General features: G+C 40.4%; 1 protein-coding gene across 3 annotated transcripts in view; it reads left to right on the top strand.

Moving 5' to 3' along the window:
* The window catches only part of sfmbt2 (Scm like with four mbt domains 2), a 53,785-nt gene extending 38,657 nt beyond the window's left edge, over positions 1 to 15,128 (top strand). For all 3 annotated transcript variants that reach the window (XM_011491304.4, XM_011491300.4, XM_011491301.4), the window contains 12 exons: positions 2,984 to 3,214; positions 4,120 to 4,246; positions 4,335 to 4,448; positions 4,526 to 4,568; positions 5,777 to 5,844; positions 8,268 to 8,407; positions 9,058 to 9,167; positions 10,573 to 10,748; positions 10,830 to 10,999; positions 12,107 to 12,382; positions 12,450 to 12,572; positions 14,465 to 15,128. In XM_011491304.4, coding sequence (XP_011489606.1) covers positions 2,984 to 3,214; positions 4,120 to 4,246; positions 4,335 to 4,448; positions 4,526 to 4,568; positions 5,777 to 5,844; positions 8,268 to 8,407; positions 9,058 to 9,167; positions 10,573 to 10,748; positions 10,830 to 10,999; positions 12,107 to 12,382; positions 12,450 to 12,572; positions 14,465 to 14,605 — 1,719 coding nt within the window. In that variant the 3' untranslated portion in view covers positions 14,606 to 15,128. The remainder of the gene's footprint in view (positions 1 to 2,983; positions 3,215 to 4,119; positions 4,247 to 4,334; positions 4,449 to 4,525; positions 4,569 to 5,776; positions 5,845 to 8,267; positions 8,408 to 9,057; positions 9,168 to 10,572; positions 10,749 to 10,829; positions 11,000 to 12,106; positions 12,383 to 12,449; positions 12,573 to 14,464) is intronic.
* Positions 15,129 to 23,402: the final 8,274 nt, after the last annotated feature.

Genomic DNA, 23,402 nt, shown 5'->3' with positions numbered 1-23,402 from the left:
TGCTTTTCTCTCTCTCTAATCTTTGTTTTTTTTTCACAATGAAGGCCTGCTTGGAATCAAACTCAATCAAACTTTATTTATAAAGTAGCGCTTCTCATCTAGGTCAAAAGCGCTTTAACTTTAAAAACAGAAAACACACAATATTACACTGAAAACCCAACCCACCCTTCCCACTCTCCTCTGTTAAAATATATGACCCATGACCCCCACATACAATGAATAATGACTATGTAACTATAAAAACAAATACAAATGAAATTAAAAACAAAAAAAAACAAGTATGGCTTGGCTCTGCTGTGAGGAAACAGTTTTGGGGAATCTCTTCATACCAGGAGCCAGCTTGGCCATGGAAGCATCTCCACAGCGACCACCCAGACTGGGACAACAACAGGGTCCACTTCACAGCCGTAAGGCTGCAAAGTTAAACTCCAGCTGCCCCAGCAAGGGCAACAACCACCGACCAAGCCGGCAAGCCCTGGAAGAAAACATCCCCAACACTGGGGCTAAAATCATGATGAGATACTAAAACTTAAAGACATAAGATGTATATAAAAAACATAAAATTGATAATAAGATGCATAAAATGAAATTAAATACATAAAATAGCCTATACTAAAACTAATAGAATAAATTAGCAGTTAAAATCAACTAAAAGCTAAATTAAAAAGGTGGGTCTTGAGCTTCTTCTTAAAAACCTCTACAGTCTCTGCGACCCTGAGGCTCTCCGGCAGGCCGTTCCACAGGCGAGGGCCATAATGGCAGAACGAAGCCTCACCATAAGTTTTGGTCCTCACCTCAGGAATAGGGTTGGGCGATGTCCCCTAATTTGGCCGTTGACGATGTTTGCTGTCAACCATCGGGATGGACGATGACATCGTCGGGGGGGGGGGTATTTTTACATTTTTCGTTCTTATATAACTGCTATTCGTTATTTTGCTTTTTTCATTTTATTTCCCAACTAATGACTAATCCGCGATGATCCAGGGGATCATCAGGGGGAAGTGACTTTAACAAAAAAAGTAACAAGCAAGATAGAAAAGAAGTGTAGTCGCTCCCGCACTTAATAAGTGAAGTGGACCGGCGGAGCGCGGACTTAAAGCTTTGTGTTTGATGGGAGGGGGGTACATGAGCTAATGTTGTTAGCCCGTGTTAGCATACTGCTAATCCTGGCTCCGTACAGAAAAAGCACTGACCACACGGATTAAAATTCAAATGATGAGCGAACAGGTGTTTCATAATAACCGTAACATTATTAAAAGCACGTTTAGAAGATCATCTCGTATTTTACCGAGCTGACATGTCAATGTATAAAGCCGCTCGGTGCTGTTATCGTTTTGTATTGAATTGTTACATCCAATAAAGTTTGGAAAAAAAGCCGCTCGGCAGAAGTTGTATCCCCTTCCGGTTTTCAAACTGCGCATGTGCGAATACTGCGCATGTGCGAATGATTTATTCCGACCGAAATTGTGACCTTAGTGAACGTTTTTATATTCTGAAAACATTTTTCTGGGCCCATCTACACGGTTGGATTCCAATCCGACCATTGATCCCATCAAGATATTTTGTACATGTAACCGCGGCTTATGGTGTCGACGCGCAACGTGGCGGGGGCGTGGCATCACGATGGTGGTCTCTCCATCGGGATGTCAGTCACCCATCACGATGGACGATGATATCGTCCATCGGCACAACCCTACTCAGGAACAACTAAGAGGCCAGCACCAGAGGACCTCAAGGTCCGCGAGGGCTCATACTTTAAAAGAATATCATTTAAATAAGAAGGCCCAAGACCATGATGACATTTATAAACCATTAAAATCAATCCTGAAACGCACAGGGAGCCAATGCAGCGACTTTAAAACCGGTGTAATGTGTTCCCGCCCTCTGGTCCTCGTCAGAACTCGTGTCGCTGAGTTCTGCAATAGCTGTAGATTTGAGATCGACTTTTTCGGTAAACCAGAGAGCAGGGCATAACAATAATCTAAACGACTAAAAATAAAAGCATGCATCAGCACCTCTGTGCTGGCAAGAGAGAGGAACGGGCGACTCTGGCAATGTTCTTAAGATGGTAAAATCCTGTTTTCACAACGTTTCTGCTGCGAGGCATAAAACTCAGCTCAGAGTCAAAAAGTACGCCCAGGTTTCTCACACATTGAGAAGGTTTAAAATTATGAAGATGTGGCTAAATCTTCTCTCTCTTGTCTTCAGAAACGATGATTAAAACTTCAGTTTTGTCCTGGCTGAGCTGTAGGAAGTTTTCTGCCATCCATGACTTTATATCTAAAATACAGTTTAAGAGTGTTAACAGGTTCAAGGTCATCAGGAGACACGGCGATGTAAAGCTGTGTATCATCAGCATAGCTGTGAAAGTCAACATCGTGTCTCCTGATGACATCCCCAACAGGCAACACATTTAAACTTAAGTCCTGTTCAAAATCGGTTCCAAATCATGACTAGTGTGTCTGATCCATCTTGAACTGAACCTTCATTTTAGCAGTAGAACATGGTTTTGACTTTTTTCTGTTTCCTGAATGATGATCGTTGGAAACATCGGTTCTGTGATACATTTAGGATAATGTGGTTTCCATAGGTAATTGAAATCCCTCCACTAAGTACAGAGAAGTCACCTTTACCTTTAAACCTCCCTAATGCACGGATCTTTGAGGATCAGCTGTTTAAAAAAATCTGCTGATATGGAAGAAATATTTAAAAACTGTCAGAAAAGCTGGACTTTATAAAATGAATTATCTTCAACTTTTCAACAAAAATGACTAAATAAAGTTTCTCCAATTTGTCTAAATCCATTATTATTAACTATGAAATGATCAAATCCAGGTAAAAAAAAAGTCTAATTTATAAAAGAACTGAAAATTCTTTTTGTAGTAGATGCTAGTTGTAAATTTAAAACGGCGTTGAAAAAAGAGAGTAGAAGGGAAATCCCACAGACGTTTGCTGAGTTGAGTGTTTCCTGTTTCCTCCCCAGATCTACGATGACGTCTACTTCCAGGTGACGCTGGATGATCTGTCTGAGGGCGCAGAGCGGCGCTCCGTGGTGTGTCACGCCAGCCTGCCGGGCATCCTCCCCGTGCAGTGGTGTCTGAAGAACGGCGTGGCGCTAGAGAAACCCAGAGGCTACGAAGGCCAGGACTTCGACTGGGCCGACTACCTGAAGCAGAGCGGGACGGAGGCCGCTCCCGAATCCTGCTTCCCCGACGTGAGAAGGATTTGCAGCTAAAGCCCCTCCCCAATCTGTATACCCAACGTCAGGGCTTTAGGATGGAGTTTATTTGAATGTATTTCATCATAAACACTCAAAAACCTTAAAAATATTGACAAAAATCAGATCCGTTGATTCAATTTTTACCAAACAACAGTAACATTTACAGTAATCAAAAATAAAAGGTTTTCACTATTGATTTTCCTTTAAAATGTTCAAAATATCCATAACATGTCATTTTATTCCATTGAAAAAAAAATTGGGAAATAACGTTTTACCCAAAAATAATGTCGTAACAACAGCCGTAACTAAATCTGTGACGACAGTCCTAACGACAACTCTAATGAAAATCGTAACCACAGCCATGACAACAACCCAAACGACACAACGAGATCCAGAACTACATCCCTGAACCCACCAATGCTTACAGCCATAATGACATCTGTGACAACAGCTCAACAGTTTCTGCTTCCTTTAAACTAAATAATAAAAATGAGAAGTTTGAGACTTTTCCTCCTGTTCATACTGGAGCTTAGAGAGAAGCTGGACCTCTACTGTATGAGACGTCGTTCTAAATGTCCGCTCTGGATATTTAGGTTATCATTTTCTCAATCTAAATAAGGAAACAATCATATTTGAAATGCTGGTTAGTTGGTTGAAACTTTACCCGATTTTAGGTCACTTCTCCTTTGTGGGATCAATAAAGTTCTGATCTATTCTATTCTATTGTTAATCCAACCAGTGTAACGTTTGCTTTACTTAACTGCACTAAATGACTGAACTGTTTTTGGAATCTGACAAAAGCTCAGATCAAACCAGTTTCCTGTGCGACAAAGTCCACCTGACTTTTGTGTCCTTTTCATTCTGTGTGTGTTTGTGTGTTTGATTGTTTGTGTGCACAGACATGGCACAACAGAGGCTTTGCCAAGGACATGTGGCTGGAGGCGGTGAACCCTCAGCGGCCGGCAGAGGTGTGTGTGGCTCAGATCATTCAGGTCAGAGGACGCCTGCTGTGGCTGCGACTTGAAGGTACAGATGTTTGTGTGTCCTCGCGCGTCGGTAAACTCCCGCCGAGTCTCGAGCCGAAGGTGAAAATCTGCCGTCCGCCTGTCTGCAGGCGTTCCCAAGCCGCTGTCCGAGTGCATCGTGGACGTGGACTCCATGGACATCTTCCCTGTGGGATGGTGTGAAGCTAACTCGTACCCGCTGACGTCTCCGCTCAAACCCGTCTGTGCGTTCACACAAACACTCACTGGGAATTCTCTGGGAGACACAAAAACTTATCCTCCTTCAACTCTTTATCTGCAGGCCGCAAGCAGAAGCAGGTTGCTGTTGTGCAGCCAGAAAAACAGTAAGAAGATCTTCCATCTGTCTGGGGTTTATTGGGAAAAATGTGTTTGTTTTTCTGCTAAAAGAAAGAATTCATGCAGACCAAGAGAGTCAGAAACTGTAAAAAACAAACAAACACCTTGTTTGTAAATTAAAATAAAATTCAAGCGTTAAAACTTTATTTATTTGAATGCAGTTCCACTAAAAACTACTAAAATTTGTTCTTTTTGTTTTTAAACCCCAAGTTTTCTTCATGTTTTTTTCAGATAAAGGTGTTTAAGTCTGAGAAAATAATTGTTTTAATTTACTATTATAAGGGTTTTTCCATAAATGAATTTTTTTTAAATAAAAAACATCTTAATTGAAAAAAAAAAAAAGAAATTTCAATAAGAATCATTAAAAACAGGCAAGCAAATGTTGGAATTAGAGGTAAAAAAAAGGTAATCTATGGAAAGTTACCAAAAAAAAGTTTCAATAAATAAAAATGCAATAAAAAAAAAAATAAACATAATAAAGAGGAAATAATGAAAATTATATATATTATAAATATATAATATTATATATATATTTCTTTTATTTAAAAAAAAATATTTTAAAAACATTTTTTGTAAAATAGTTTTTAAACCATCTTTTAAAATTTTGAATTATTTTTCCTTAAATAATCCATAAAAAATAAAAAACAGAATTTCAGACTTTGTTGATAAAAAAGTCTCTGGTTTCATTTTGTCTGATATTAACAATTTAATTTTTTGAGCAGAAAAAAAAATGTGTTTTACTCATTGGTCATAGTTTAAAAAGTGTTCATATATTTTCCAAAACCCCCTTTGGGGTAACATGGTTGCTGGAGCCTATCCCAGCCACTGTCGGGTAAAGGTGGAGTTCATCCCGTCTGCTGTCCATCGCTCAATGACGAAAAGATCTATAGAAATCCATAAGAAGATAAAATCAACCCTAAATTATTCGTGAAACTTTTAGTGGTTTTAATGCTACTTTAAAAAACTTGTTGATACTTTTCTCCCCTCTTTCCATCTCATGTAAAATTTTGTTTTTTGATTTCCAGTTCTATTATCATGAACTGCGAGACACTGACAGACTTTGCCGACGCTGATCGGTCCTGCTGGCGACTGGACAGTTTTCTGTCGGTCGGGTGGAGGGGTTCCACCCCTCTGCGGCGTGAAATCCGATCAGCGGCGGCGTTTCATTGATTATTCTGACGCCGCTTTCTTATAGGTCGGCTCCGTCCCAGCCGCTCGAGGTGACTCCTGTGAACCACTGCCAGGCCGTCGCCATGGATACAGGTAATCAAGAGCCCACTAATTAATGTTAATGAGCAGCTGTAAGGAGAGTTCAGGCTGAGATGCTCACTAACATCACTTTGTTTGGATCAGTGATTCACAGACCGTGATGCAGAAAAACTCATTTCACTACATTTCACTACATTTTTTCCAACCAGTTTTCTGTTTTAGAGTTGTATCCTATGTAAAAAAAAACAATAATAAGAGGAAAATATTTAATTTAAAAAGAATTTAGGTGATGAAAGATAAGAAAAGTTTTTTTTCTAGTAAAATAAATGTTTTTTACTTTGTTAAAAAAGAAAAAATCCCTTAAAGTTTAAACATAATTTCACTTTACAGATAACATATAAAAATGGAGGTCAAGCAAATTGTTAATATAAAACCAAATTTTCCGATATTACTTGATTTTATTCACTAAAACATCCCTGAAAATTTGTTTCAATTCTATTTAGTTTTCCAGATAACAGTAGAAAACACATTTTTTTTAAACGACCATAAATATTTACTTTATAGATAATAGCAGAAAATAATACGTTTAGCACATTTATTAAGCATTTCTCCTTAAAAATAAGGAAATCCTAAAGATTTTATGTTAGTTTCTTATTGTAAAACCTTATTTGTATGAAAACTAGTAACCCAAAGGATTAAAAGGATAATAAAATGACAAATATTGAACATAAAATGACATATTTAAACAATCAAACATTCAAAGGTAAAACATGACAAAAGCAGAAATTCAAGTGTTTTTTGTCTGAAGGAACTTCTATTTTTTAGCCTTTACAATGATGTTTGGACTCAGTCGTTCCTCATCCTTGCATTAATACACTTAAATGCTTTTAATTGTGTTGTTTACTTCCTGTTTTGTCCGCGTCTGTCTTGTATAAATGAGTTTTTCTTTGTTCAAAAGCTGCAGTGTTTATTTAAAACCAGATCAGAAAAAACACAGAGGGGGACTGGGAGGGGGGTTTTGAACTCCCACTCATTCATGCATATTCATCGCCTCACCTGATTACCATTCAGCCCCACCAGGGCAGTTCCAGGTGCTGGGGTTGTCGGGAGGGGCTGGAGTCAATCCTCACTTCAGCCCCTCCAGGATGCTGATAGAAATTTAGGTGTGTGTGTGCGTGAGTGTGTGTGTGTGGGGGGGGGACTGATAATATTTGGTGAAAGTGCAGCATTTCTTAAATGAAAGTGTCTGGAGTTCCTGTAATCAGGAACCTTTATAGTGTATAAAAATGAGTCTTTTCATGTTGACATATTTTGAAGGTGTGACTGGGGTTTGGGCTTAAAAACTGGTTACACATTAAGGTAGGAAAAAAAAAAATGTATTGTCTCATGTTTTTGGACAAAATTCTTTCAAAGACTCTCATGAAAAGGATGTTTGAGATGTTCTTGTGGTATTTCTCTGACGATGGAGGACAAAGATAAAGAAAATTAAGCTAAAAACTGCATTTCTGTCTTTTTTCTTGATTCACATTGTTGTGAATCACAAACAGACGCAAAAACATCGTTTGAAAAAGAGCTAAGTTGTTGCGTAAGAATACAGTTGGCCGACCATAAGCTCCATCTTTGTTTTCCTCGTCTGAGCTGGACTCTGGCTTCAAACTGTAGAGCTGGACATCTCCGATACTGCTCGCCATTTTTGTTGCACCAGTAATTTCAGGTAGGGATTGTGAGGGGCTGTAAGCTAGCAGAAGAGAGTGTAAAAAAATAGGGAAGTGTACAACAGTCCCATCCCCAACTCTGAGATGAATTTCTAATGAACTCCTGCCGCTCTGCAGAAACTATGTCCTAAAAGACGACATTGGTTTTTGGATTTTGGCTAAAAACGACATCATCATCATCATCATTAAAAGACAACTGAGAATGCTTTGAAAATAGTTCAAAAGTTGATTGGAGTGGGACTATAACTGTTGTGACCTGGATGAGGATTGACTTCCTCTCTGAATCGGATTCCGACACCTTCGCCATAGTTGACTGATGTTCACATGGATGTTCTCCATGTGTGAACGATGAAAATCTAACACTTAAAAATGTCTTTGTGACCTTTTCAGAACACGTTTTTTATTTTTTAAGGCAGCTTTTATCAAAGCAGAAGATCCTTCAGATTTAAATGTGGGGACATAAACTTTCTTCTAAAGTTCCTTAATGTTAGGATTTTCCTTAGGTCGAGGACAGGAGAGTTACAGCCTTTTACTTTTAGCTCGTTAAAAAAATCTTGCTTTTGTTTGTTTGAAGTAAAGGAGTTTAAAATTAAAAGATCTTTGTACTTTCTTGTAATGATTATTGTTCTTGATTTGGTGTTTTTAATCGTTCTTTGTTGGAAAAAAGAAAGTATTTGTTTTCTCACATGTAAATAAAAAAAACAAAAATAGGAAGTTTTGTTCCTCCTGAAACGTTGGTTTCTGCTCTTCTCGGTGTTTCAGGCTCGGCGAACGGAAGATACTGCTGCTCCAAGATCTTCGTCAACCACCGCTGCTTCTCGGGCCCCTACCTCAACAAGGGCCGCATCGCAGAGCTGCCGCAGGCCGTGGGGCCCGGCAAGTGCACGCTGGTCCTCAAGGAGGTGGGCTGATGTCGGGGCGGCGGGGAGCAATCTTAGCTTAAATCCATCGGCTGTAAATGAGAACTGGAGTGAGCGAGTGTGACATCACTCCAAACCAATGAAGTCAATTCAGACGCCATCTTCTCCTGATACAGACGCCATGAAGGAGCCAGATGTCGTCAGTAACAAGTGATTGGCCCAATGAGTCAATGTTTCCATGGTAACCACTCTGTCCAATCAAGAGTGTTGGATGGCCATAGGCGGGCTACACAAAATCTGTCCATTTAAAACTTGAATTATAAAGAACATTTGAAAAAAAGGTATCAGAGCAAGAATGGTTCGTCTGACCAATGGAAAGACTAACAGCTGTTTATTTCTCTATGGAAGTCTGTGGGGGCGGGGTCACTCAGTCCAGTTCTCTTATACGGTCAACGATTATGTCAACACTTTCATTAGCCCCCTGCACTGCCTTTGTTTTAATGCAGGGATCTGTCAATCAGAAACATGCCCCCCCCCACACACACACACACATATACACACACCACAGCTGAAAAACCGTCATTTCTCCAGAAACAGACTTCCCTAAAGCTCACACTTTCTGTTCCAGTTTGCCTATTTGAGCATTTTTCCGTTAAATTAATTTTGGTTCTGCTTCTGCCCGCCACCCCCAGATGCTGAGCATGCTGGTAAACTCCGCCTACAAGCCGGGCCGAGTCCTGAAGGAGCTGCAGGAGCTGGAGGACCAGAGCTGGGACTGCCAGGAGGAGACTCTCAAAGCCAAGTAGGAGGAGAAACGCCGCTGCTGCTCCCTGTCTTTTTTAAACTTGGATCCAGAATGTTCTGTAGTCCTTCGTTGCTGCGGTGCTTGTTGTGCTTTTTAAACCTAAAGGCCCGTACACACCGGGACGAATTTCGCCCGCGATATTCGCCGACGTTTATCGCCTCGTGACTAAACAAAGGGCACCAATGTGAGTGTGCACACCGACGCGAAAAAACGCCACGTGTCAAAGCGTCCCTTTTTAAAAAACGCCTCGGGTTCGTTTTTTTGGTTTGACGCGCCGCGTCGAAATCTATTCGACCAATGAGAATGGCGCTTTTGCACACGTGTCTGGAGCTTCTGAAGTTACAGTAAAACACAACTTGGGGGCGCTCAAACACAAAACTGCCTTTCTGAGCACACATACCAGCGAAGAAGATAGACGCCAAGTAGCGTCTACACAGCCGCGAAGCAATAATGACGGACATTCTAAAATATCCCCGAACCTTGAAATATTCACGTTTTCTTTGTATGATTCTGACAAGCGCGTAAATACTTGCTCTCTTCTTCTGAGGGAAAAGCGAGTTTAAGAAGCGTAAAGTTGCGCAGCGCCACCTTGTGTACAGGAGTATTTCTGTTTACATTAAGCGCCATCTAATGTCAGGGAATGAAATTACATGTTCACTCGGCTCATCGTCAGCGAAAATCGCCTGGGTTTGAACACAAAAAACGCTGGCGAATAACGCCTGGCGAATATTCGTCCCGGTGTGTACGGGCCTTAATCACATGTAAACGGAGCGGCTGCATCGTAATGGGAGCACTGGTGTGTCTAAAGCTACATTTATGCCGGGCATGTGATTTAGCCCATGGGTTTCACACTGCACAAGCAGGGAGGGGCTTCTTCCCAGCCACTTCCTTGCCACCCACATATGGAAACCTTTTGTCGCAAAATGCCAAAGCAGGCTTTTTCTTTCACAGCTCTATTCCGACATATGAAAGACTAATGACCTGGTCAAACGTGTATTTCCGCCCCGAGGGCGTTGTGAGCGTAGCTTCACAGTGACGTCATGAAAATGCAGCGTACAAAAAAATAATAAGTAAAAGAATTTTTTTCAATTTCTATATTGCAAAAATATAATCTTTAAGAAGTAAAATGACTTGTTTCAAGAAAAAAAGGTCTTTTTTTCCATCTGTCTAGAAAAGTTTTTCCATAATAAAATGATCTTAGTTTGAGGATTTCTTTTCTTTTCTTGAAAAAAGAATTCTTGGTCCTTTTAACTTATTTCTACAGGTCCTGTTTTTGCAGTGTAACAGCGAACTGTTGCTCCTTTCGTGCAGAGCTGATAAACAATTTCCTGGTACCGGTTCTGTGGCTCAAACTCTGCTTTGTTTGGATTGAAGTTCCTGAACTCTTGTTCTGCGTCCGCAGGTACAAAGGGAAAACGTACCGCTCCACCATCAGGACCGTCCGGCTGGCGGAGCAGATCCCAGATTTCTGCCAGAAAGTGTGTCTGAAGCTGCAGTGCTGCCCCAACCTCTTCAGCCCCGCCCTCGTCACCGACAAGTGCCCGGAGAACTGCTCGGTCCAAACCAAAACCAAATACAGTGAGTGTCGGCCGCCGCCCCCCCCCCCTTGTCAAACCGTCGCCGGCTGCGGTTCTTCAGTTTTAGCTTCTTTGTTTTTAGCGTATTATTACGGGAAGAAGAGGAAACTACCCAAGCCTGGGGGGGGAGAGGAGGCGCTGGGGGAGGAGCCGACCAAACCCGCCCGCCGGAGGAAGAAGAGGAAAGCCATCTTTGTCCAAAAGAAGAGACGCTCGTCAGCCGTGGACTTCACTTCTGCCGGCTTTCCGCAGGTTCGATGCTGGAAAAACGTCCTTCTCAAAAAAAAAGTTAAAACATTTATTGAAGACGAGATGTTTTAATAGTTATAGGCCAAAAAAATAGTAGAATTTTTATTTATAAGATTTTTGACAATAGGTTGTGATGTTCTGCCCTTTTTTAGACTGAATTCAATCATATTCCGGTATATTTCTCTGGTAATTGCAAATATTACATCTTAAAATTTAAGTATTGATCAACAAACCTTTGACATCTTTAAAAGGTATAGGTACTTTTATAGACTTTTTTTCTCAAATATGTCCTATTTTAAGAGCTACAACAGTCCTGCCCTTATTTCTAGACCATAATAACCTTAAAGTAAAACAAAAAGTAGACATATAAATGTACATCTTTCCATCGTACTGTTGTAAAAATTATGAGTCAAACTAAACTTTAATGCGTCCTTCAAGTCGGTTTATACTTCATAGCGGTTTGTAATCCCTCGGGTTGTTTCCAGCGGTTTGAAGACGCAATAGCTGAGAAAAATTAGACGAGGCCAGTATGGCTGCATTCACTTTACTTAACTCACTAATGTAATGACAACTTCAGCTACTTTCACTCAGGACTTGGATCAGGTGGCAAATCATTTCAATTATTTTTTAAAGTATTGTTATTTAGTATGTTGAGGCTTTTTTAAATACATAAACCCTGATGTTCCGCCTTCCTTAGCTTGTCTGCACCATTACTATGTCAAGTACCACTGAAACACCGATTGGCCGATCGCTGTGATTTGTAGACTGGGCACAAATAGAGCAAGTCTTGAAACAAGACCACTCACCTTTTTGAGTTACTTGTTAGTTACTTTATATCAAGTTAAATCAAATATTTAAACTAGAAACTAGACAGAAATATTTGGTGAGATTTTTTGTTTTTCTGTGTTGGTTTCACTCGTTTGCTCCTGATGAACGAGCTGCAAGTTTCTATTTCCAAACGACGTTTGGACTTTGGGTTACTTTCCAGTTTTCCATCTGGGCTCAAAGTTCTAAAAAGAAAGTCTAAAAGTTTAGCTAAAAAGTTGAAAGTTTTCAGGTTTTGCTGACCCAGCAGAACCGTGTAAAGTCGATCTGTCCTCGTTCCCTCAGGACAGCGACGAAGGAGAGGACGATGAAGACGCCGCCCTGCAGTCCGGCAGCGAGGCAACCAGCTCAGAACCTCGGGACGACCACACGGACGCCTCATCAGTGGAGATAAACAGCAGCCGTCCTCGCCGCGCCGCCACTCTGCGCAGGGCCGTCAGCACCGGAAACTCCGCCTTCAGCCAGGAGGCTGCGACCGGCCCCAGAAGATCCACTCGCTCGCTGTCGTCTTACAACCAGAACAACACCAAATACGAGCTGACCAAAGAAGAAGATGTGCAGGTGAACTTCTGAGGTGCTTCGTCCGCTCCACTGCTGCAGAAACGTCCTCATGCTTTGATGTTTCCAGGCTGAGGAGGAGGAGGCCCAGCTGGTGCTGGACAGGAACCCTCTGGACTGGAGCGTGGACGAAGTCGTCCAGTTCATCAGCTCCACGGACTGTGCGTCGTTGGCAAACATCTTCAGAGAGCAGGTAGGACCGCTGATGGCCACCAGCTTTACATAGTTAACGTCATGTAAAGCTAGGATCTCCCACCCAGCAGGAGAACCAGCAGTTCTGAGCAAGGAACGCTGAGAAAGGTTGTTTAGTTGCTAGTTTAGAGAAACTTAGCGCCTGAAAACACTCTGACATTCCCGTCAAACTGCATCCCAGAAGAACATTTTAGGAACAAGGAACCAGATCAGAATACAGACGAAGAGAACATCAGATTAAAGTGAGAGAAATGTCATAAAATCTGTTTTTGTCTGTTCCTGAAAACAAAGATTTTGTCTCTCAGAGTAAATGAGATTTGGGATGTCCCAGTCCTGTCAGGTGATTAGAAAATCCAGCCGATCTCGTGCTGACAGAGGCATACAAAATCAGATTTATCCCGAACAGGAATCGGATGTCTATTGTCGTTATTATTATACTGTATATATATTCAAAAAAGTTTATTATTATTACAGATAAATTTTGTACTAGAAGTCTGCATATCATGAACAGATCACCAAATTTTATTTCTGTAAAAGAAAACGGCACCGGTTTGAGCGGTTCGGTAAAGTTGGCGAGATATTCACAGATTCGGACTTCTGGACTCAGAAACTGTGTCAAATAAACATTTAAAGTTCCGTTCACACCCCGGCAACGCGCGTTCAAGCTACCGTTTGCAAACAAAGGTCGATGTAAAAGTGCGTTTATGCTTCTGTGTTGGAAACGTTTGCGCTCACGGGCAGCAATGCAAGTTTCTACGACTGTTGAGCTCAACGTACAAAAGGCGCCGCTATTGAACGCGCTTAAAAGGTTAAAACAGTTGAACTTTGACCAATCAGGGACTTGGATTTGGTAGTGATAAATGGGTAGCGTCCTTTTCAGAACACAGAAATACCGACCGTCTTAAAGTGATCGTGAAGGAGAAATGAATAATGCGATTTGTTCCCGGCGGGAATTAGATGACACCAAGTCTTTTTTTAAAAATCGGAATAGAATCGGGAAAGAAAAAATCTGATGCCAGATTCACCAGATCTTCACCGCTTTGACATTTCACGCCAAGCCTCTTCCAACTGTAGATGGCAGACGTGCACTAGTAAACAGTAGACAAAGGAAAAGAAGAAAAAAAACTAGCCCCTCCCTGCTAGTCCAGTGTGAACACCGTAGGTTAAACGCGCATTCAAGAACTCGTGTTTAGTGCGTTCTTGAATGTGCGTCACACGCCCGGTGTGACAGTAGCTTATAGCTGATAGCAAGTTGGTCTATTGATTAGTCTTAACGCAAACAAAGACCTTCAAAGGCCTGTCAGTTTTTTAAATTTTTTTATTAATTATTCAAAGATGGCTGCCAAGGGACCATCTACAAAGTGCAAACTCCAGTAAAGAGTGATTACAAAAACAAGCAAAATTAATAAATGGCTCTATTAATATGAGCTAGTCATGAAAACGTATCTTTATATTTATGCTAAAACTCCAAAGATTTATTTATGAAGATATGAATCACATGTGTTAAAAATGTTCATTAGCTCCAAACGTCAAACTTTCCCTCATGACTATTTATCACTTATACTAACCAGTTTATAGTAACTATATTTTCTAGTTTAACTTGTTAAGGCTACTTCACAGAGAGAGTTACAGTGATAAATGATTAGAAAAAAAAGTTTGATAAATTACAACAAAAATAGAGGACAACCTGGATCTGTTTATTAAATTTGTTTTAAATGTGACGCAAAAGTATCGGATCGAGACCAAAAAACGCCTGACCGGGACATCCCAACATGAATGTAGATGCTCTTTACCTCCAGTTAAAGGTAAAAGGTCGTGTGGAGTTTTATTTTAGATCCTCCTCAGATCTTTAGAGCTTCTCCAGAGCCGCTCAGTGTTTGTGTCGCCGTGCAGGACATCGACGGCCAGGCGCTGCTGCTGCTGACCCTCCCCACCGTCCAGGAGTGCATGGACCTGAAGCTCGGCCCCGCCATCAAGCTGTGTCACCAGATCGAGCGCGTCAAGGTCGCCTTTTACCGACAGTACGCCAACTGAGCGGGGAACGGCCTCCTGGACCGCCTCAGCTGCCTCTAGCCTTGGATTTTCCCAAACCCAGGAAGGTCGGAAATGTTTTACACGAAAAGCACAAACTGAATCCTCATGGAGACGCTTTCCGCGTGAAGATCCGAACCCAAACGCACAGATTCTGCATCACGACAGCGGATCTGTGCGTTTTAGTCTGAACCTCCCCAACGACAAACACGGGGAGTTTTACCTGCTGCCTTCGACTTGATTGGTCCAGAAAAATATATTCAAAAACTATTTTACCAAATAAGGCCTAATATATTTGGAATATTTATTGGTATCCTTATTTAAAAGGAGTAATATATGTGTTTGGATGTGGGGGAAGAAATCCGTTTTAACTCCTTTTTTCTCAGAAATCAAAGAGGAACATTTTACCTTTGTTGTTTCTAACACCACCCCCCCCTATAAAAAAAATCGGAGATATTTTGAGTCCATCTATGCAATCATGTTGCAGATATTTTTGATAATAAAAATACATTTCTCATGATTTTAACAGGTTTTCTGGTTCCTGAAAGTTTTCAGCGCCGCAGAGATCCGTACAGAAGAGACATTTTAACGAAGTCTAACTCATTTTTTTATCGTTTATCCAGTGTTTGATACCTGATGCAGCCAGTTTCCCACAGAAACGTGTCCAAGAAGAATGAATTTCAGATTTATTTTAATAATGAAGTCAAATGTTTGCATTAAAAACTGGATTTCTGCTTTGGGAAATCCTGCAAAGGTGCAGGAAGTTTTTTTCCATAAAAGAGGCTGCAATTTTAAAAAGGATAACGTGCACGGGGGCGTGCACGGCTAGAATAAGGATGTCAGATTCCCCAGACTCCTCCCTCCAGCTGCTGCTGCTTTCTTCAGTTTATCGCCTTTAAAAATGCAAAAAAAACTAAATCATGTTTAAAAACTGAATTTCCCACATTTTGTAATCTTTGTGCAGACTGTGTCACTTCATTTACTCTCTTATGTTTACAACTGAGCTGAGGTTCAGGAGTCACTGAAAGATTAACTTCAGGGATTATCTGTGGATGGAAAGCTGTAAAACCCAAAATATGACTATATTATTATGTATGTTATTTTATTGAAGAAGCAACGAGACAAAAACAGAAAACGTTAGATCAGGGAGATTTCTTTTTGTGTAATGACATCATTCAGAGGTATGTGTAGGTCCCAAACGCAGGAAACAGAAACTCAAACGTCATAATAGAACAGAAACTTGACTTTGGAAATCAGAATGTGACAAATGTGAGACAGCAACACCGCCCCGCCTTCCTGTCACCTATAAATGAACACTTTTTGTTTTCACTTTTTTTTCCACTACCTCACAGCCACGTCAGAGCTATCCAGCCGTACAGTTTAGATCCAGATTCCAGCTCAGATGAGGAAAACAAAGATGTTCGTGGATATATTGGTCTGCAAGTAGTTGCATCAGAAGGGGGCGGAGCAACAAGCGTGGCCCCACCCAGAGCATTTTCTATGTCACAAATACGATCCTTCAGGAGCATTTTTTTGTCTGCTCCTGATTTTAAGTTGAATACTTTTTCGATATGTCCTCCATCCTCAGAAAAATTCCACAAAAACATGTTTAAAACACAATTTTCATGAGTGGGTCTTAAAGACAATTTACTGTTCAAACTTGATCAATTTGGTCTAAAAAAAATTAATCATCTAATAGGGAGTTCTACATTAAAATATCATTCTTATTTCACATTAATTTTTCTTGATTTTTATGAACAGTTTGTGTGGAAATTTCTTTTTGCCTAAATATGTTTTTGAGCAGGTTACAGCGCCCCCTACTGGCAAAAAACTCCAGTTCACATGAAGGCACTTGTTCACGTTCAAACAGAATGTGAGCGCTCTGGTCGACTTCCTGCTGTTTGTTCCCGTTTCTATCAAACCTTTTTTGGCCATTTTGACAGAAAAGCTCCTCCTGAACCGACCCACCGCCTGCCCAGAACCTTTAAGCAACCAGGAAACAAACCGGGAAACTCATTTGACCTTCAAGTTCTTTGTTTTCTGGCTTTTTTTGTGAGCAAACGTTCCTTGTGCTGAAAAGCTTCACTAATGGACACATTAGTTTCTTTACAGCATTATGTAAAAACACAACTGGATATGATGTTTAAACGTCCTTGTCCTGTCGTTCCTCTGCGTCTGATGACCGCCATCAGCCAGCAAGAACCTCCAGAGAAACCCGGGCGAGACGCTTCACCGTCGCCTGCAGCTGAAGCGTTTTCTCTCTCTCTCTGTGCTGGCACACGCTCTGCTTCCCCGCCACATTTCTATTGAGTCATTCGCAGAAAGCCGCTGCCTTTCACTGTTGCCTGGCAACCGTATCAGCGTTTCCGCTTTGCATGATTTCCCGCCGTCGTGTGTGAATACAAACAGAGTCCCAACGGCGGAGGGGGCGTAAGGAGAGGAGCGCTGGATGGACGTGGAGCTGCAGGCCGACGAAGCATCCAGGTCATCACTGCAACACGAGAAACAGCGAGTTAAAGATGCAAACTTCAATATCTGGGATCATTTTAGAGTTTATTGGTTTATCTATAGTATTAAGTAAAGACGAAACAATAAGTCACACATATATCTAAACCAAAATCACTTTAGAAACACAGTAATCCATTGAATAAACAAATAGATGTAAAAGATGATGGCGTCCACTTATCGGCTGAATTACTCACAATCAGAGATTTGTGCAGAAATGTCATGAAGTCGCTTGGAAGAAGGTGAAACATTTTAAGAAATACGATTTTAGGTCCAGACGCCATCACTTCACTTCAAAACATAAACTTTTAGGAAACAACAACAAAGAAATCTCCCCCTAAAATTAAAAAGCAAAAAAACAAACCATAAATGTTAAAAAAACACTTTTTTTTATTTTAAAGAGGTCAAGCTTAAAACACATAAAAAATCTAAATTCTTAGAATCAAAATGCCCTATCACTATTCAAATATATATAAATGTTGTTTTTTTTTTTAATGTAATGAATACATTTTTTTCTTTCGGTTTTAAATTGATGACTAATATCTTTCAAATCAAAAACCAGAACGTTAAAAGTTTAAAAAAATTTAATTATTTCCTATCTGCTAAAAAAACAAACCAGAATGTTACAACATTTCATAAAAGCACAAATTTAATTATCACACAACAGGAGATGCACAGTTTTCTGACAAACTTGATAAGAAACTTGGCGAACGCCGAGGTTCCATTATGAATAAAACGTCTTTATTTGTATACATGTAATGTTTATACGGGGAGTAAAAACATAATTTCAAGGCTGGGTTTGTCAAATAAGAAATGTATAAAACCCAGGCAGAATCTAGAAAAAGCAACACAGGAGAAAATGTCTCGATGATTCGTTTTCTGTCTAGAAATGTCCTCGAAAGTCATCAAACATCCGTCTTCTGAGGCTTTAAAGCAACACTTTAACAAGAAATCCCTGTTTCTGCTGGAGTCTGAATAAAAGATCAAACCAAACCGTGGCTTTTGAAGGGGGGCGGAGCTAAGAGTGAAGGAAAAAGGAATTCTGTTGACCAGAAACACGCAGAAATGTCTGATGTGTTCATTTTATTTAATGCAGCATTTCCATTCGTAAACATCTGAGAAAGCTTCTAAAACTTTCATTATTATTGAAATGACTCCAAGGATGTGATGACTATTCAATTCAGTTCAGTTTTATTTGTATAGCCCAAAATCACAACAGTCGTCTCGATGGGCTTCGTGCCAATAATTGTAGGGTAAACATACAATCAAAAGGATCATGAATACATGGAATTCAACAGGAAAATTCTAAACTGAACTACCTAAACAGACTAAAGTAAACTGGGCATCCCTGCCCTTAGAGCCTGCTTTGCTAGTGATGATGTCATCGAGGAGTTGTGTCGTAGAAATAGGAGGACACTATCATTCATTAACTTGCTTGGAGGGATATATATATATATATATATAGGGAGAAGCCGTAGGGGAAGAATTAGGATCCTAGAATGCAAAGTCAGCTCCAGTGACAGCTGGGGAACCTCTGCTGCCCTCTAGCTGTTGCTGATGGAATTACAGGGACGTACGATTTTAAAATGAAGCATTTTATCTGTTTACCGTTGGATAACGTGTGTTCTTTGACGTACCGTAAATCTTCAACCGTTAATGCGATCAGTGAAATTCTAACGGATTCTGATGCGGAGAGAAGCAGCTTTTCCCTGCGTCAGAATCAAAGCTGTTCGCTACTGTTAAGTGTAACTTACCAACGCAAAGCTGCTTTCCTCTGCGATCAGAATCTGTAAGAATTATGCTAATTGCATTAACGGTTGAAGAGTTACGGTAATTCAAAGAACGTCAACAGTGGAGCTAAAACTGTTGATCTTTTCCTCAGTTTTGTTTGGGCTCACTATAGAAAATAAACGAATAAAAAAAGACACATTTTGACAAAAACCATTAAGAAAATCCTTTAAATAAACCCTAATTTTTTAGCTTAAGTGTTTGATCACAACAGAAAGAACAAGAAAGAAAATCTCTTCAATTCTTTATTTGTGAGTCATAAAATATTCCAAACTTAAGCACTGATAGACGGTTGTAAACTTTTTTAAACATTTGTAGAGGTGCAGGGGGGAGGAGGGGTGTTTGGGTAACCATAAACTGAGCGCCTTTTGCCTCCACCACCCCTTACCGTCACCTGCGCTGCTCTGCTGAAATAAATGTAGGTCAGACGCTGTTTGAAGGCTCACAGGAGAGACGGAACAATCAGACGTGATGAAGATGAGACTCGACCTGACGGCTCACCGCCGAGCTATAGCTTCAGACAGATCACCAACGCCTCTCTACCTGAACACGCCGTGTGATTTCATGGTTGTTCTGCCGCTTGCAGGCGCTTCTTTTTCTCTCTGCCGGCACCAGTTCCTCCTCACCTGCTGCGACTGGAGGCTGGCGGCTGCAGATGGAGAAGGTCCGAGCTGCAGGAAGAAGCTTTCAGGTCTGCAGGTTTGAAGAAGAAAGACATTAAAGAACAGTACAAAGGTAAATAATCCAGGAGCACACGTTTGATAAAACCACAATAAAGTATAGGATTATGGAGAGAAAATGAATTTAAAAATGTAAAGTCTCCATATTTTAACATATAACTTTGCTCATAAAAACTGTCAACATTGGCCCATCCCTTAGTTTTTGAGTTACAGACATCATGAGAAAAAAAAACTATTTAAAAGAAAAATACAAATATCAGGGTTTATCATCATTGAAATTGAGAAAAAAATGTCAAAATATATGATTTTTAATGACATTTCGAGCAAATTTCCTTTAATGTCATAATTATTGGTAACTGCAGTGAATGTGAGCAAATCTAAATATTATTAATAATAATATGAATTCGTTCCAGTTTGAACATATTTATTAGAGACAAATATATAAACGGCTCCAAAATACAGTTTTTCAACACAACGGTAAATAAATAGGGGCTTTTAAGAATGGTTTTGAGGGCTTTTCTCATATTTTTGGCTTCGTTTCTGACTTAGTTAGCCATTTTTTCCCCTCGATAAACCCTTTTGAAACCGTTTTCCTCTGCAGAAAGACGAGTCCTGTTTCAGTCAAATGCTTCACGTTTTCATTCGCGCTCCTGCAGAGCCTAAACGGCTTCAATAGCAGCTTTTCTGCTCTCAGACAGCGACGAAGTCAAACAGAAAATTCACAAAATAGCAGATCTGTTTGGCTGGTTGTTTCAAACGTCTCACATTTTTTATCTCTGAAAAGCACAAGTTTGACCACATCTGTGCAATGCATAACGGAAATGCATTCAGCTGTAATAAACTTCTCTTTCACACTGAGCGGTTTGCTCCAAATGGGTAAAAAAAACACATGGAATCCAAATAAGATCCCGACGGGAAAGCAGTATCTGCCTGAAATTGAGGGCCAACACTACAATTCTTAAAAAAAAAGCTCAAATTACTGAAAAATTTGGAAAACCTTGCTTGTTTGATTGAGGGTTTAAATTCAAAATCCTGGACTTCAGGTTAAAAAAAGAAACCTTTGTTGCCAAGGAAATCCAAAACAGGAGGGGGCCGGGCTGGAGGGTAGCGCCTGAAGGCCGTACGACGCCGCTGACGGCTTCCAATTTGTCATTTTTTGACCAAAGCCAAGACGTCAACAAACGTCATCTGTGGCTTCTTCCAAGGAAAGACAACATAGGTGCCAAAACTTCAAAATAAAAGCTTAAAAATGTACTACGAAGCAGTGTGCCTCAGTGCAAGTTATCTTTGATTTATTCCATGAGACCTTTTTAAGATTTACAATCTTTAACTCAGAGACGTGTCTGGGGTGTTCAGATGGATTTAGTGATTGGCTCTGCATCAGCTGGGCTTGATAAAGAAGGAATATAGGAATGAACCAAACCGTCCACCACTTTGGAAGCTGGAGCTTCCTTAGGAACATTCCCAGGAATGCCCGATGACCTCCAACTGGGCTCTGATCAGAGAAACCCGGCTGGAAGCTGCAGAGAAATCATCTGAGCTGAAAACCAAACCTGCTGATCTCGTTACTGCAGTCCGGGTTCGAACTCTCCTTTTCTTTGCTGAAGACGCCGACATTTTGCAGTAAAGTTACACGACTTCCCAGCATCAGGATTCTCTCTTAAATGATGCTCATATGAAATCAAACAAACTCGATTAACAGCTGAAGGACGGCCAATCTTAACTCTGCGCCTCAGTTTGTGTGACGGAGCAGGTTTCCCTCCGTTCTTCATCATTCATTGGTCGTCTGGACCGCCTGTGGGACCCCCCCATCTGCTCTCCATACGCCTCCCATCTGATGTGAAGATAAACGCAGAGATGCAGACTCACCTCCTCTTCCTCCCCTTCATTGCTCCTTCAAAAGATAATGATCTGTTGTGAGGGGACTGATGAAACCATGAAGATGGAAATAAGAGTGGAACACGATGTGGGAGGAAGTGTTGGGGGGGCTGTGGGCAAAAGGGGCATTTCAAAAGAAAGATAAATTTGTGCATAATCAGGTGTTCATCAGCATAAATGGCCACAAGGAAAACCAGAGCGAAACGTCTGTAATGGGGAAAATACTCTTATTTTGAAGTTATAATGTAGTCTTGGTTAATTAAGACTAGTTAGTTAGTTAAGATGTGGAAATCATAAAAAAACTTTATGATGAATCTAATTTTTTTAACACATCATTTCCTTTCGGTGAGGAGAAAGCAGCTCTGGACTGAACGTCATCAGTTTGAGCTCAAATAAACTGCATTAAAAAATAAAAGCGGGACAATAACAAAAAATTTATTTTAGTAATTTAAATTATTTTGAATTTAAACCAAATACAGATTACAGCTACAACTTTTTAAAAATGTTATCTGATTAGTTTTATGTTGATTCAACAGTTTTATTTTAAATAAACATTTGTAGAAAATATAATCTCAAATAAAAAAAGGTAACCATAGTAACTATTAAATGCTATTGAATTTAGATTCAAAGCTATGCTCTTTATTAGAAATTAGAGATTATATATTTACTGCAATTCTTACAAAGAAAGTTTAGCTAATTTATCATATTAGTAATTTAAAGATCATCACAGAATTTTGTATAAACAGTCATGTTTTCTGCTTACTAGTTTTTTGTTGCTGGTATTTTGGCCCATTCCTCCATGCAGATCTCCTCTAGAGCAGGGATGTTTTTGGGCTGTCGCTGGGCGACACAGATTTTGAACTCCCTCCAAAGATGTTCTAGGGTTGAGATCTGGAGACTGGCTAGGCCACTCCTGGACCTTGAAATGCTTCTTATGAAGCCACTCCTTCGTTTCCCGGGGCAACGTGTTTCGTTGTCATGCTGTCACGTGTCAGCCACGTTTCATCTTCAATTGCCGTCTGATTTCACTTAAAATCTGACGATACATGGCGCTTTTCATTCTTTCCTTTACACGGATCAGTCGTCCTGGTCCCTTTGCTGAAAAACAGCCCCAAAGCATGATGTTTCCACCCCCGTGCTTTACAGTGGGTATGGTGTTCTTTGGATGCAACTCAGCATTTTTTCTCCTCCAAACACAGCGATAATAATGTGCAAATAAATTCTGTAAAAAAAAAAAGTGATTTTCTGGATTTTCTTTACTTATTTTGTCTCACAGTTGACTTGGGCGGCAGTTTAGCTCAGACGGTAGGGCAGGTCGTCCGACAACCGAAGGGTCGGCGGACCGATCCCCGCTCTCCCCAGCCAGCTGTCGCCCCCCGAGCGCGGCCAGTCTGCAGCTCACCGCTCCCCCCAGGGGAGGGGTCAAGATGCGGAGAAGAATTTCCCCATTGTGGGATAAATAAAGTATCAATTATTATTATTATTAAACCTACGATTAAAATTACAGGCCTCTCATCTTTTCAAGTGGAAGAAGTTGCACAATCGGTGGCTGACTGAATACTTTTTGCCCCACTGTATGTGTCCATCGTGAGAAAATTGCCACAACGCCTAGTAAAAACAACAAAAACCAGTATTTTCATTTAAGGCTTAGAAAGCAGGTCTGTTGCAGTGACAGCGTCTCCCTTTAGGACTAAATGAAGATGTCTAAATGAAGACTTCTATGTCTTTATGGAAATATAAATGTATGATAAATATGATGCCCTTATTTATTTATTTAGGAGGTTTTTAACTGAACTCATTTAGCTATATATAATTTTTTGCAGAGCTAAATTCAGTCTCAACTCCTACAAATAAAAACATGCTTTACAAAAATAAAAGCAGCTTCCTGTCTTTGATCATCAACTTTGACTCATTTCTCCAAACCAGCAGTCAAATGTTGTGGTCGCCTG

Source organism: Oryzias latipes, chromosome 23, assembly GCF_053564925.1.
Source record: "Oryzias latipes strain Hd-rR chromosome 23, Olatipes_Hd-rR_3.1".
Taxonomy (NCBI): domain Eukaryota; kingdom Metazoa; phylum Chordata; class Actinopteri; order Beloniformes; family Adrianichthyidae; genus Oryzias; species Oryzias latipes.
This window is presented reverse-complemented; position numbering and strand designations above follow the sequence as displayed.